We start from the raw sequence: 12052 nt of genomic DNA on the forward strand, positions 1-12052 counted from the left end.
CTGCTACAACAGCCCTCTCAGCAGACAATTTCAGCATTTTATGCACCAACAGTCAATGGTAAAATAGACAAATGGCCCTGAGCTCAGGGTCATATTTCCCTGCTGCTCTGTGGCTGCCATGGGCACTGAGCACTGCTTCCACTTGTTCTCATGCTCATCCAAGAAATGTTCAGGACTTTTCTAGCAGTGCCATCACTTAATACAGATCAGGCAGGGAGTACTCAAAATACCGTATGAGCCATCTCCCAAAAAAACATGTTCTCCCCTGCACATGTGGCTCTGAATCCCATTTTGGCAGAACAGACTTGAATCTACATTCCTGTTTCAAAATGTGCCGTGGTGAGAAAGAAATGAACACTATTGCCCAGTTCTCTTAATTGTTACTGTTCTCTGTGAGAATCCTGGTGCTTTCCCAAGGCATCCTCCAGCTACATCTCTCCCTAAGGAAAACCTGCCTTCTGGACCCCTTGGAAGTCAAGGTGTGAAATAGTACCAAGTTCTGCAAAAGTTTGAGCTTCCACCTTTTTATGCACAGACCTCTAGGGAAGGGTCTAATACAGACCTCAACAGCATTTTTGGTATTGTAGTCACGCGCACTTGCAAAAGTCCCTTTTGTGGGGATTCACCTGTGGGGTGACTTCTCTGCTCCTCCAACGAAAAAAACTCAAACCCCAAACATAAACAAACAAAAAAACCCCTCCCACCACTCCCCACAAAAAAGAACATACCAGAAAAGCTCTGAAATTCCAGCTAGAGTTAAAAAAGGTATATTCCTAAGGGATAGTAGCACTCTCACATTTCTCTACAGCTGGTGGAATCTAGGAGGAATTCTGAACTGGATACCCAAAATAGCAAGTAGACATCAGGGGACTCTGTGGGTTGTAATAGAACAAGCTTAAGATCCAAAACAGACCACCTGGATTGGATCCCAAAATTCAGATGGCAAAATTTCACCAGTCTTGGGTTAATCAGAGATGGCAAGTATGGCATTAAACAACAAACAAAAACCAACCAACCAACCAAAACTGAAAAAAAAACCAAACCCACAACCCAGAAACCAACACAAACAGCAAATTTTTGTGTTTCTCAAGACAAGAATGCCTGCTTCTTCAACAGCAACAGAAGAAGAGGTTCAAAGCTAAAGTACACTCTGGCAAGTTTGGTTTAATGAAAATATATAGAATGTCTAAATGCGTATGTGTACTTTGAAGATAAACTTTAATTCACAATTTTATTTCAAAAAAACAAGCATCTGATACCATTATAAAAAGTCCTCCGCATCATTAATCAAGAGGAGAAAAAAACGTCAGTTTTCCTAGTATCCTGAGAAAGCATGGGTTATACCTAATTGTATTTTATTGAATACTACCCTGCTCTCACAAAACTGTGGTGTCAACTGATTAGAAACCATGTGATGCAGTTAATGGTAAAAATAATAATTGGCATAAAATTCAGAGAAAATATGTGCACTTCAAAAAGTAATAAAAATCTCCTCTGGTATAGTAAGAACAAGTCTAATGAGTTAGAAATGAAAATACAAAATGTCAGAAAACACCATCTAACAAAATTCCCTTGTGAAATTTAATTGAAGTCATCATATTTAAATATAAAAGAAAGAAAATGCATAATAAATCTTACTACACTGGGGATGCAAGTAATGAACTACATTCTTGGTATTATTCTGGAAAATGATCTTTAACTGCACTTGTGCAGCAGAAAGAAATCATTAAACTCTAAGAACTTTCTGGCTTTTACATTCTGCTATTTTTGTATTGGTAAAACAATGACAATTACACCTTTACATACCTCTAAGGGTATCTTTTTAAGATACTACTCGTCTCAGTTGTCGTTTCAGTTGCAGTAGGCAACAACATATGGATGGACACATGCAATTACTGTTGTCAAGATAAGGACAGGGGCAACTTGCAAGTTATTGCAGATAAAACATTCCCTTCCCTCTCCCTGCCCTTTTTTTCTTTAAGGAAACCTTTTAAGTGGACTGAAACATCTCATGTATACCTGTGTCTATACTTATCTATGATTTAGGTCACAGAATTCAAATTAATTTTTGTATGAGGCACAAACAAGTCATGTAAAAATATACATTTTATTATGTACATTTAGAGGTTCAACTTAATTTAAATTGATACAGTTTTTCCTTCTTCAGTTCCATCTTTTTCTTCAGTTCCATCTTTTGCCTCAAGACGTTCTGCTGCTTCCAAATATTCTTCTTCAGTGACCTGCAGAAAGATATCAATTTTGTTAGATTTTTAAAAATTATTTCACTCTCCTTGATCCTGAAAATCCTCCCCTCATACTGTCACTGTGATAGGAAAGGACAACGTACACAGACTATCATCTCCTCCAAAATTAAACAACCTGAATACAAGAATATTCAAACTAAGTTCAGGGAAGATGTCATGGGGCAGGCTCAGAACACATCCTTGGCTAACAAGTTTTGGAAGACATAAAGTACTTTTTTTTTCTGTCTCTTGCCAAATAAGTAAGTAAAATTTTTGATCTGAAGGCTCTAAAACAGCCGCTGTTTAATTTTTACAAAGATTTCCTATGTTTAAACATGTACTGGTAGTGGTTATTTGGTTATATGTGGCTTATAATATTTTATAACATTTATTAATAATAATTTTATAAGTTCCATTTACCTTAAAATATTTTTAATTGTACAAATCATATCGATCAAATAGTATATGGGGTTTTTTTAAATGGCACGATGCATTTTAATAACAAACCTCAGAAAGAGTGCTACCATGTCCTCTACTAAACAAGCAGTTAGATTTCTGATTTCTGTTCACCTGTGAATATTTCCATTCCTAAAGATAAGTTCTTGAGTATACTACCTACCCCTAATCATTCAAATTGTCCTCCTTTGTATTTGGTAACCTGTATTTCACTAGGGAGACTTACCAGCCTCTTTGATCTTTCCAGCAGTTTGTGCCACACAGTGTGGTGAGCCTGTGTGAAATGTCATTAAAGGATGTTAGCAGAGGTAAAAAATAATCATAGAATAGATTCTGACAAATGTCTAGAAATGATGGCACAAAACAATAATAATGCCCAGTTCAAATGCCACAACTTCCAATTTTGGTGTCCAATTGCCCATATTCACGTGGGGGACTTGAATAAATGTCTACCCATTACATGCCCCACCCCCAGAAGTGTTCACAGCCAGGTTGGATGGAGCTCTGAGCAACCTGGTCCAGTGGAAGGTGTCCCTGCCCATGGAAGGGGAATTGGAACTGGATGAACTTTAAGGTCCCTTCTAACCCAAACCATTCTATGGTTCTATGATTCATCCACTGTGTGGAATCCTTGAGGGGTTAATTGACAAAAATGGGAATTATGCTTAGGAAGGGAACACAGAGATGAGCTGAGGAACCCTTGAAAACTTCCCCAACTAAGACAGTAGTACCTGTGCTAGACCATAAGGTCAAAATCATGTAAGTCAACAGGAACAGGAAAAAAGACTCCTGCCCCCACCTTCCATTCAGCAAAGCCTTTGTTTAAGACTCATTAGAGCTAGGATTTTTTTTTGTTGTTGCTGCATTTTACTTTGGTGTAATGAAATTCTTTGAATGGTGTATTTATCATGAGTATAAATACAAAGTTCTGCTCTTTTAAGCAGTCAGTAGCCTTGATGCCAGAAGACTGGCATGCACAACTTAGGCAAGCAGAATGAAATATCCACACAGAAATTACATAGCCGAAACAACGCTTTCCATACTGAAAAATAACATCATGGGCCCTCTGATGAAAACTTTTCTAGTTCTGACTGCATATCCACAACAGTTTCAGGAAAATGAACCCCAAATATCCAACACAGTCATCATCGGGGCCCTCCCTTTCTACTGCTCCCAATTCTGAATTCCGTTTAGCTGCCAACACAGCAGCTAACAAAGATGGGAACATAGGCAAAATGTTCTAAATTAAGGAAGGAAAACGTGTGAAAAATGGATTACTTACCTTCAAATGGACTGGCAAGGACACACCCTGGAATCTCCTCATCAATTCAGACTGGTCGGTCTGAAGATTATGGGCTGCCGTTATCTCATACTGGAAACAGAAACTTGTCCTTGGAATATGAGGACCTTCACTAACATCTACAAAGTCACCAAACCTGGGGGGATGAAAAAAAACCCCAGCCTAGATGTCAAATATATTTGAAGTGAAGTACAATGAGATTAGGTTTTATTTTTGATTAGCAAATTCCAATCAACAGAAAGAAAATCCACACAAATCGCTAACCAAATCTAAACAAATCCCCTGCTCAGCATTTTTAAGTTTCCTAAACCAAAAGTATAGGTCACACAATTTCCTTAAATGAACTTAGGAAACTTAAACTTCAAGTCTAGGAAAGGATCTTAGGTTTAAAAAGTCCTTGATGCCATGTTGGCTCTAAAACTGGGATAACTGTCATTCACCAGCAAAAGATTTGTCTCCAAGACCACCTACTTTCCACAGTACAGTGTTTACAACCTGCACAGTTATTTCCCTTTCAGTTCTTGGAAAACTGCAAATCAATTAAGAAAAGAGAGACAGCAAAGAAATACTCAGAACAAACCTCTCCCAGAAATCAATAGGTAAGCCCACTTTCCCCTTTACTGAGCAAACCAGAGTGGAAAGAAGGAAAGAATGACACAACATTGCTCTAAAATTTCAAGAACCATCACTGCAAAGACATCTGTTCCTTTAGACAGATGTGGACAAATGAGGAACTCTTTAGACATCTAGAAAACTGAATATCCTACAACAGCCTAAGATAGAGAGAAATTCTTTTAATTGCATGAGATACAACACAAACTCCTGCCTCCAGACTAAGAACTCTGTGTCTTACACTGTATCCCAACAAGCTGTTCTATTCCCATCTCTGCCACTACAAAGCAGTAACTTGCAAGTTAGGAAAATCTTGACAACTTTGAAAAGGAAAAATCCATTATACAATGCTAACACTTGTTTTCAAACAAGTATTTGGTTTGTATTTTATTTAACCTGTCAAACTGTAGAGATTTATTTAGTTTTCATGTAAAAGCACTGAAAGCAGTAAGACTTCTCTGGCATTTACCACCCTTAACATAAAAAGAAACAGAAATGTAGTATTACAAAGTATCACAAAATAACAGTTGTATTAAAAACAACAAGCAAGCAAACCAACCCAAGCATCTTAAGACAGACCGCAGACAGTAATGAATACAAGTGATCTTTAAATTTAAAGCCATCACAAGTAACTTGCTCTTCTCACTTGCAGAGAGTATTTGCAATATAGTCAAATATTTCAGTGAATCATTACAGAATAGGAGTTCAGTTTTGCTTACCTATGTAACATCACAATTCCTTCCATATTCTGAGAAGCTTTTCTTTCTATCATCTCCATTTTGTATCTGGACAAGAAAAAAAATTATTTTAAAAATCCTCACCTTTAACACCTAGTACTTATAAGAACAGTTCAGAAATTAATTTAATTCATTTAAAATTCCTAAAAATCATGCTTATGTTTATGTGAGCTTTGAGACTGGTTTAAATTCCTAGTGATAACACATATTGACATGCTTCATTAACAGAGATGTTAGTCAACATTTTTCATGAAAAAATTATGGAGATTATACTGAGCACTACTGAAAGACACTTTAAAAATAATGCAATCATCAGGCACAGTCAACATGGGATCCTGAGACATGATGTTTGGGAATGGTTCAATGTTGTGCGGGAGGTGGTTCAGACCAGACACTAGGAAGCTTTTCCTTAGGAGATGGTACTCAAACACTGAACAGGCTTCTTGGAGAGGTGGTCGATGCCCCAAGCCTGTCACTGATTAAGAGGCATCTGGGCAATGCTGTAACTTGCTGTAACTTGTCAAACCCACATCGGTCAGGCAGCTGAACTAGGCAGTTGTTGTAGGTCCCTTCCTATTGAAATATCGATTCCAGTCTATTATAGGAGGGCCATGCTCCCACAGCAGAGTTTTATTCAGAAAGATACAATGAACCTACTACTACAAACGAGAGTTTTTCAAGTCACCTGTAAGACTAGAAGACACCATCTGACCACCTAAACTGATTTTATGCAATGTGTACTCCTCAACAGCTGGTCACCTACAATACAGCAAAGCGTTCTCTGTGCTTTCTCTACGCAATATCTAAAGGTACCATCAAAAGTGAGCTCCCACCTGCTGTCTGTGCAGACAACAAAGCGGAGGTGATGATCCATAAGTCACATTAAAATCACCTCAACATTAAGCTAAAAAACTTGCTATTTTGCAACTTGAGCTTCATCGTAGTTTAATTTTGGTTTACAAAATGATAAATTATTTATCATTTTCCCCCTGCATCTCTCCACCTGCCAAAAAGCTGTGGACCAGAAATTTTTTTTTCCCAAAACAGAGCTGAGGTATTTTTTTCAGCGAAGAAGACAGGAGGTTTTGAACAAACTTTTTTTATAGCACAGACCAAAGTATTTTACCCATTTTCCCCCTGCAGAGTTCAAAACCTGCATTTCATCAAATCTTCATTTGAAGACACCAGGACATGAAAAATGTACATTTCTTTAAATATGGAATCCTTTCAGCAAAGGCTGAAACTAACTACCAAGCCAAGGCTAACCACCAGAGTTTCAATTTAATAGTAGTGGAATCTTGAAGCTCACTAGTGAGCAAAAGAAGTCTTAGTCTTTCAGTTTGTCACAAAACTACATCCAATAAAGGTGCCTGGTGTTGGCCACTGGGGAGAATAACAAGAACTAAGTAAGTTGGTGTGAGCAAGTTGGTGGAAAGAGAATGGAGGCAGGCTCATTCAGAGCAGTGGGAAAAGTACCTTCTTACTTCACCTGTCACATCTTATTTTAGATTTATAAAACCAAACAGAGATTTGACTTGATTTCTAATTACCTCTTTGAAAGAAAGGAAAATTCAGACACTCACATGTTATGCTGAAACATTTCACATGCTACTTTTGCTTCAACATGCAGTGTTTCAAAGGGCACGTCTTGATGGATCAGCTTTTTGGCATCCCTTGTAAGAGAACAGAAGTTGTCCTAAAAAAAGGACATAAAAACTGTAACCACCTTTTCACAACTGTAGTGAACAGATAAAGAACAGCAAATACTAAACATTAGTGAAAACAACAAAGATCATCTACTATAAACCCTAAATACAGCAATTTTACTGTAGGACTGTCTTGCTATTGTCATAAGAGTGCCACAGATCATCACTGTTTTAATGGACAGATTCCATGTCCAGTCAAGTCAATAGGCAATTTTCCATCGAAAACAATATATATTAATTAAACTGACCAGGTTTAAGGTGTCCCTACATGGTACTACACACACAGCCTTGCTACTGTTAAATACTCATCTATATATCTTGTCTCCCACAGTGGTGTCCTCATTTACAAATAAGCTCTACTGTGATAGATGAAAGTGTAAAAAGGGTACTGAATATTTAATAAATAAGAATTGGTCCCCTTGGACCAGAATCTGAAGTTCTGAATAACTCAGATTTACTAGTAAATAAGCAATTGTTATGAGGTGAAATTACATTTATTATGTCATGTAGAAAATATTTCTAAATAAATTACTTCAGCTACAAGATCACATTGAAGAAAAATTCTGGTTCTTGGGCACAAGAACAAGAATGGGCACCAGATGGGTAAAACATTTGTGATCACAAACAGTTCTGAGATTCAGAGTATTCATATTATTAGATTAACTGCAGAGCATGAAATATAAGCAAGCTATTAAGGAGAGATGCAGCTGAATGTGCTCACAGGTTTTATTCAACAACAAACTGATTCTGCTGTAAACCACCAAAAAATATGCACCTTATACACACTTTCATTTTCAGAGGCTCTACTCTCACAAAGATTGTGGCTGCATCTATATTACCAAACAAGAGCAGTTGAGGAGGAACAGATCTGTACAGTAACAAAGATGGCACTGAGGTCCCAACAGCCTCATCAACTGTTTCTGAAATTGTACTCCAGACTAGAATTTTCTGTAGCCCCACAAACCTAAAGCCTGCAAGCATGTGGAAGAAGCTCAAGGTTTAGTTTCATCTGAAAGGAACTCTGAGGGCACCCTGCCATAGAACCAGTGTGTGGTAAATTGAGATCAGCTCCCAAAGAGTACTCCTGATGTGTAGTAACTAAAAGGGAAAAAAAGCTCTGTCCCTTCTCCCCTATTAAAAAAGAACAACTGGACAAGGACACAAGCTATACAAGTTTTTGGGCTTACGATTGAAAAGTGCTTACCTTTGCTGGTTTCCAGTCATTCAGTTTATTGTCCAAAACTACATCATAACAGAAAGCTCCAGAGATCACTGTAATTCCAATCCAAAGAAAAAATACTCATGTTTGTAACAAAGTATGTATTTCACAGTCACATTATATTCTTACACCAAAATGAACGAGAAGAAAAACAGAATTATCTTTAGAAATTCATCATAAAACAAAAGTTTTCAACTCTGATTATACTATAAAATGGCAGATTGAACTTGGGTTGTTTTAATTTCCTTTCACTTCACTGAATGAAAAAATAGTTTGAAAGGAGTTTGAATGCAATGTCAGTATAATAGAATCCCAGAAAAGAGAGGAAAAGATACACTGCTTCACAAAACTGCATCTAACACTGCTGGAAAAAACCAAAACCACTCACTTTAAAAATACTTCACAGTTTTTCCATTGTATGCTTCATGCAATAAATGCGAACTATTAAATATAAAGAGGAATTTATTCCATAGAGAAATAAGACAATATTAGAGCTGAAGTAAAATGTTTATCCATGACACAAGCATGGCACCAACTTCTGGTAAAAGCAACACAAATTTCTCTGATAGTTTTTAGAACATTCTTTTGTGTATATTCAGCTATGGCTATTTAGAAATCAAATCTATGAGAACCCAGTAAGCTCACACTATTTCTATACATACAGTATAATGATATAGCTGAGTACATCCAAGATTATTCCGAATTCTGGTAGAACTGAAATATTTACCTGTATTTATCAATCATAACAAATGCTGAAATTGCTAAAAAGAGAAGCAGATACAGCACTCCACGTGACCAGCAACCAAGCTTCTCATATATTAAAGGCATAAATATGCAGGCTTTGTTATTGAAATGACCTCCTCTGTTGTGCATTTTCTCACTTTTCTAAATCTTAAATCAGATCACAGATGAGCACAAGTCGTTACTAAGCTTGTTTGTACCTCAATAATCTTCCAATTTGGTGTAGACATTGTAATTTTTAGTAACTCAAGTGCTGGACAAGTCTATGCAGTTATTAGAACAAATTCCACAGAAACATGTCACATCACATCTAGAAACCTTGCTCATGACACTTCACAATACAGAAGTTTAGTTACTAATTTCAGCTATGAAATCCTAAGTGGTCTGAAACCCAGTGGCCACATGGACCAGTTTTCTGAACATTGATAACAAAATTGGTTTTAGCGTGGTTATTATAAATTAAAGGCAACTATAATAATGTGTAATACACGTATCAATGCTAAGTACTATCAATCATTGGAAAAGGAGCCTCTGATTTTTTTCTAAGTTTGGTTACTAAACACTCACTTAAGAAGCAGCAAAAGACAATCAATACAAAACACTTTTATCACCTGGCACTTCTGGAGCTTTAACTAGGTTGACTGAGTATTCATCCTTGAACGCTCGCTTTAGCACACATGCCATGATCATGGCACAGGAACGCCAATACGCCTGCGAAGAAAATTGCAGAACATGGATTTATTGCCTAGAAGCTGATTATTCCAAAAAAAACCCCCCAAAACTCAACTGGATGATGCAGAAACCTAGCTGCCAATCCAAGCATTCCACCTCTGGAAGTGTTCAAGGACAGGCTGGACAGGGCTATGAGCAACCTGGTCTAGTGGAAGGTGTCCCTGCCCATGGCAGGGGGTGGAACTGGATGAGCTTTTAATGTCCCTTCCAACCCAAGCTTTTCCATGATGCTATGATTACTGTCTTTAGTATTTAAACTTCTATCCAGAGATGATTCTCCAAACAGAATCAAATTTAAAAAATCAAAACTGCACTTAGAATGCAAGCCAGATGTAACCCTGGAGATATTTACAATTACAATTGAAAGGAATGCCAACAATTCACCTAGCCCACATGCTGGTCCAGCTAATGATAGCCATGATGCACCATTAAAAAGACATTAAAAATGTCTGAACTTTAATGACAACAAAGAAAGCAAGAAAGGCATGGAACTGAAAGGTGCACATAGATTCAAGCGGTCATAATCAGGGCCACCTGCAATGAGGCAAGGTACAGAGAACCAGGGTCACCTACAATGGAATAAGATAATAACTTACCTTGTTTACTTCCTCTGGATCTTCATCTTTGAAGGTAAGGAACTGAATTTCACATGATTTGGTCAAGGGTCTGTACATGTCCCAGATTTCGCCATCCACAACAGCCAGAACAGATTTCTTGCAGTGCCATTCACTTAAATCTAAAGAAAGTAAAAAAAACCCTGAAGTATTAGACAGTTATTAACCACATTTCTCAGGATCTGCAGTTCATACTGCTGCATACGTAACAACAAACTGCAAGTTTCATATTTATAAATGAATTGGAAAGATGAACTGTGAAAAAAACCTCCAAAAATTAACTGTTTCTACTTCAATTGGCAGCACAACATTCACCATGAGGGGCTAGTTCAGGAGTCCATCCACTTACGCATGGCACAGTTGTATGGCGTAGAGAGAGCCTTGTTCATGACAAACACACTACCAGGGTGCGACTTCCCAGTGTATTTCACTTTGATTTTCTCAATCCGTGGGTGAAGAGACAATTGTCTCTCTTTCTCTTTGGTGAAGAGCTCGTTACGCATCCGAACCACCTCCTCACGTGTCAGCTGAGAGAAAGCTGGTGTGGAGATGTACCCTGGTGATAGGAGAGATACCAAGTAAGCAATATTCCTAGAGTAAGCAATCCTGGGGTGCGTCCAGCAGAGCATCCCTCTTATGAGGAAAGGCTGAGGGAGCTGGGCCTGTTCAGCCTTGAGAGATGACTGAGAGGGGAATTCATCCATATCTCTCAGTGTCTGAAGGGAGGGGTCAGAGCATGGACCAGGCTCTGCTCGGTGGTGCCCATGGGGCATGGGGCAATGGGCAGAAACAGATGGGCAGGAAGTTCTACGTGAACACGAGGAAGAACTTCTTTACCGTGCAGTGACCGAGCACTGGAACAGATTGCCCAGAGAGGGTGTGGAGTCTCTCTCACTGGAGATGTTTCAGAACCATCTGGATACAATCCTGTCCCATGTGCTCTGGGAAGATCCTACTTGAGCAGAGAGGTTGGACCAGATGACCCACTGTGGTCCCTTCCAACCTCAACCATTCTGTGATGCGTTCTGAGTTTTCAAAACCTCTCTATAAGGTGTTGGTTTCTACAACACTGCTGATCACCCACCTGTCTGTCTCAATATATACAAGGTAGCACTTATGCAGCTCCAGCAAGTGACCATGCTGGGCCCCTACATTGCCTGCACGAAGTGACAACAGGATACTCTGAGGCAACAAAAGAGATCAAAAAGATTATGAGGGGTCTCGGGCATCTCTCTTATGAGGAGAGACCGCGGGAGCTGGGCCTGTTTAGTTTGCAGAAGACTGCGAGGGGATCTCATTAATGTATATAAATATCTCAAAGGCGGGTGCCAAGGGGTTGGTGCCAGATTCCTTTCAGTGGTGAACAGCAACAGGAGGAGAAACAATGACCATAAACTAAAACACAAGAAGTTTCACTTCAACATGACGAAGAACTTCTTTCCGTGGAGAGGGGCACTGCACTGGAATAAGCTGCCCTGGGAGAGTGTGGAGTCTCTCTCCCGGGAGACATTCCAAATCCACCAGGACCTGAACACCGTTCCTGTGTCACCTGCTGGTAGTGACCCTGCCCCGGCAGGGGGTTGGACTGGATGATCTCCAGAAGTCCCTTCCAACCCCAGCTACTCTGTGGTTCTATGCAAAGCTTAATGTCGCTCCCTGACTGCAGAGGCCCTTCCCTCAGACAGGCCAACT

The 12052-nt window shown here is 38.8% G+C and overlaps 1 protein-coding gene across 1 annotated transcript; it reads right to left on the reverse strand.

Moving 5' to 3' along the window:
• Positions 1 to 1201: 1201 nt before the first annotated feature.
• MRPL39 (mitochondrial ribosomal protein L39) lies at positions 1202 to 11289 on the reverse strand. The gene is made up of 9 exons (XM_017731665.1): positions 10710 to 11289; positions 10343 to 10482; positions 9626 to 9725; positions 8259 to 8326; positions 6932 to 7044; positions 5331 to 5396; positions 3982 to 4135; positions 2926 to 2973; positions 1202 to 2240 (listed from the first exon to the last, which is right to left on the reverse strand). Exons 1-9 carry the CDS (start codon positions 11131 to 11133, stop codon positions 2139 to 2141), a joined length of 1215 nt encoding a protein of 404 aa, XP_017587154.1. The 5' UTR covers positions 11134 to 11289; the 3' UTR covers positions 1202 to 2138.
• Between the last annotated feature and the right edge of the window lie 763 nt (positions 11290 to 12052).

Source organism: Corvus brachyrhynchos, unplaced genomic scaffold (genome assembly GCF_000691975.1).
Source record: "Corvus brachyrhynchos isolate BGI_N302 unplaced genomic scaffold, ASM69197v1 scaffold3, whole genome shotgun sequence".
Taxonomy (NCBI): domain Eukaryota; kingdom Metazoa; phylum Chordata; class Aves; order Passeriformes; family Corvidae; genus Corvus; species Corvus brachyrhynchos.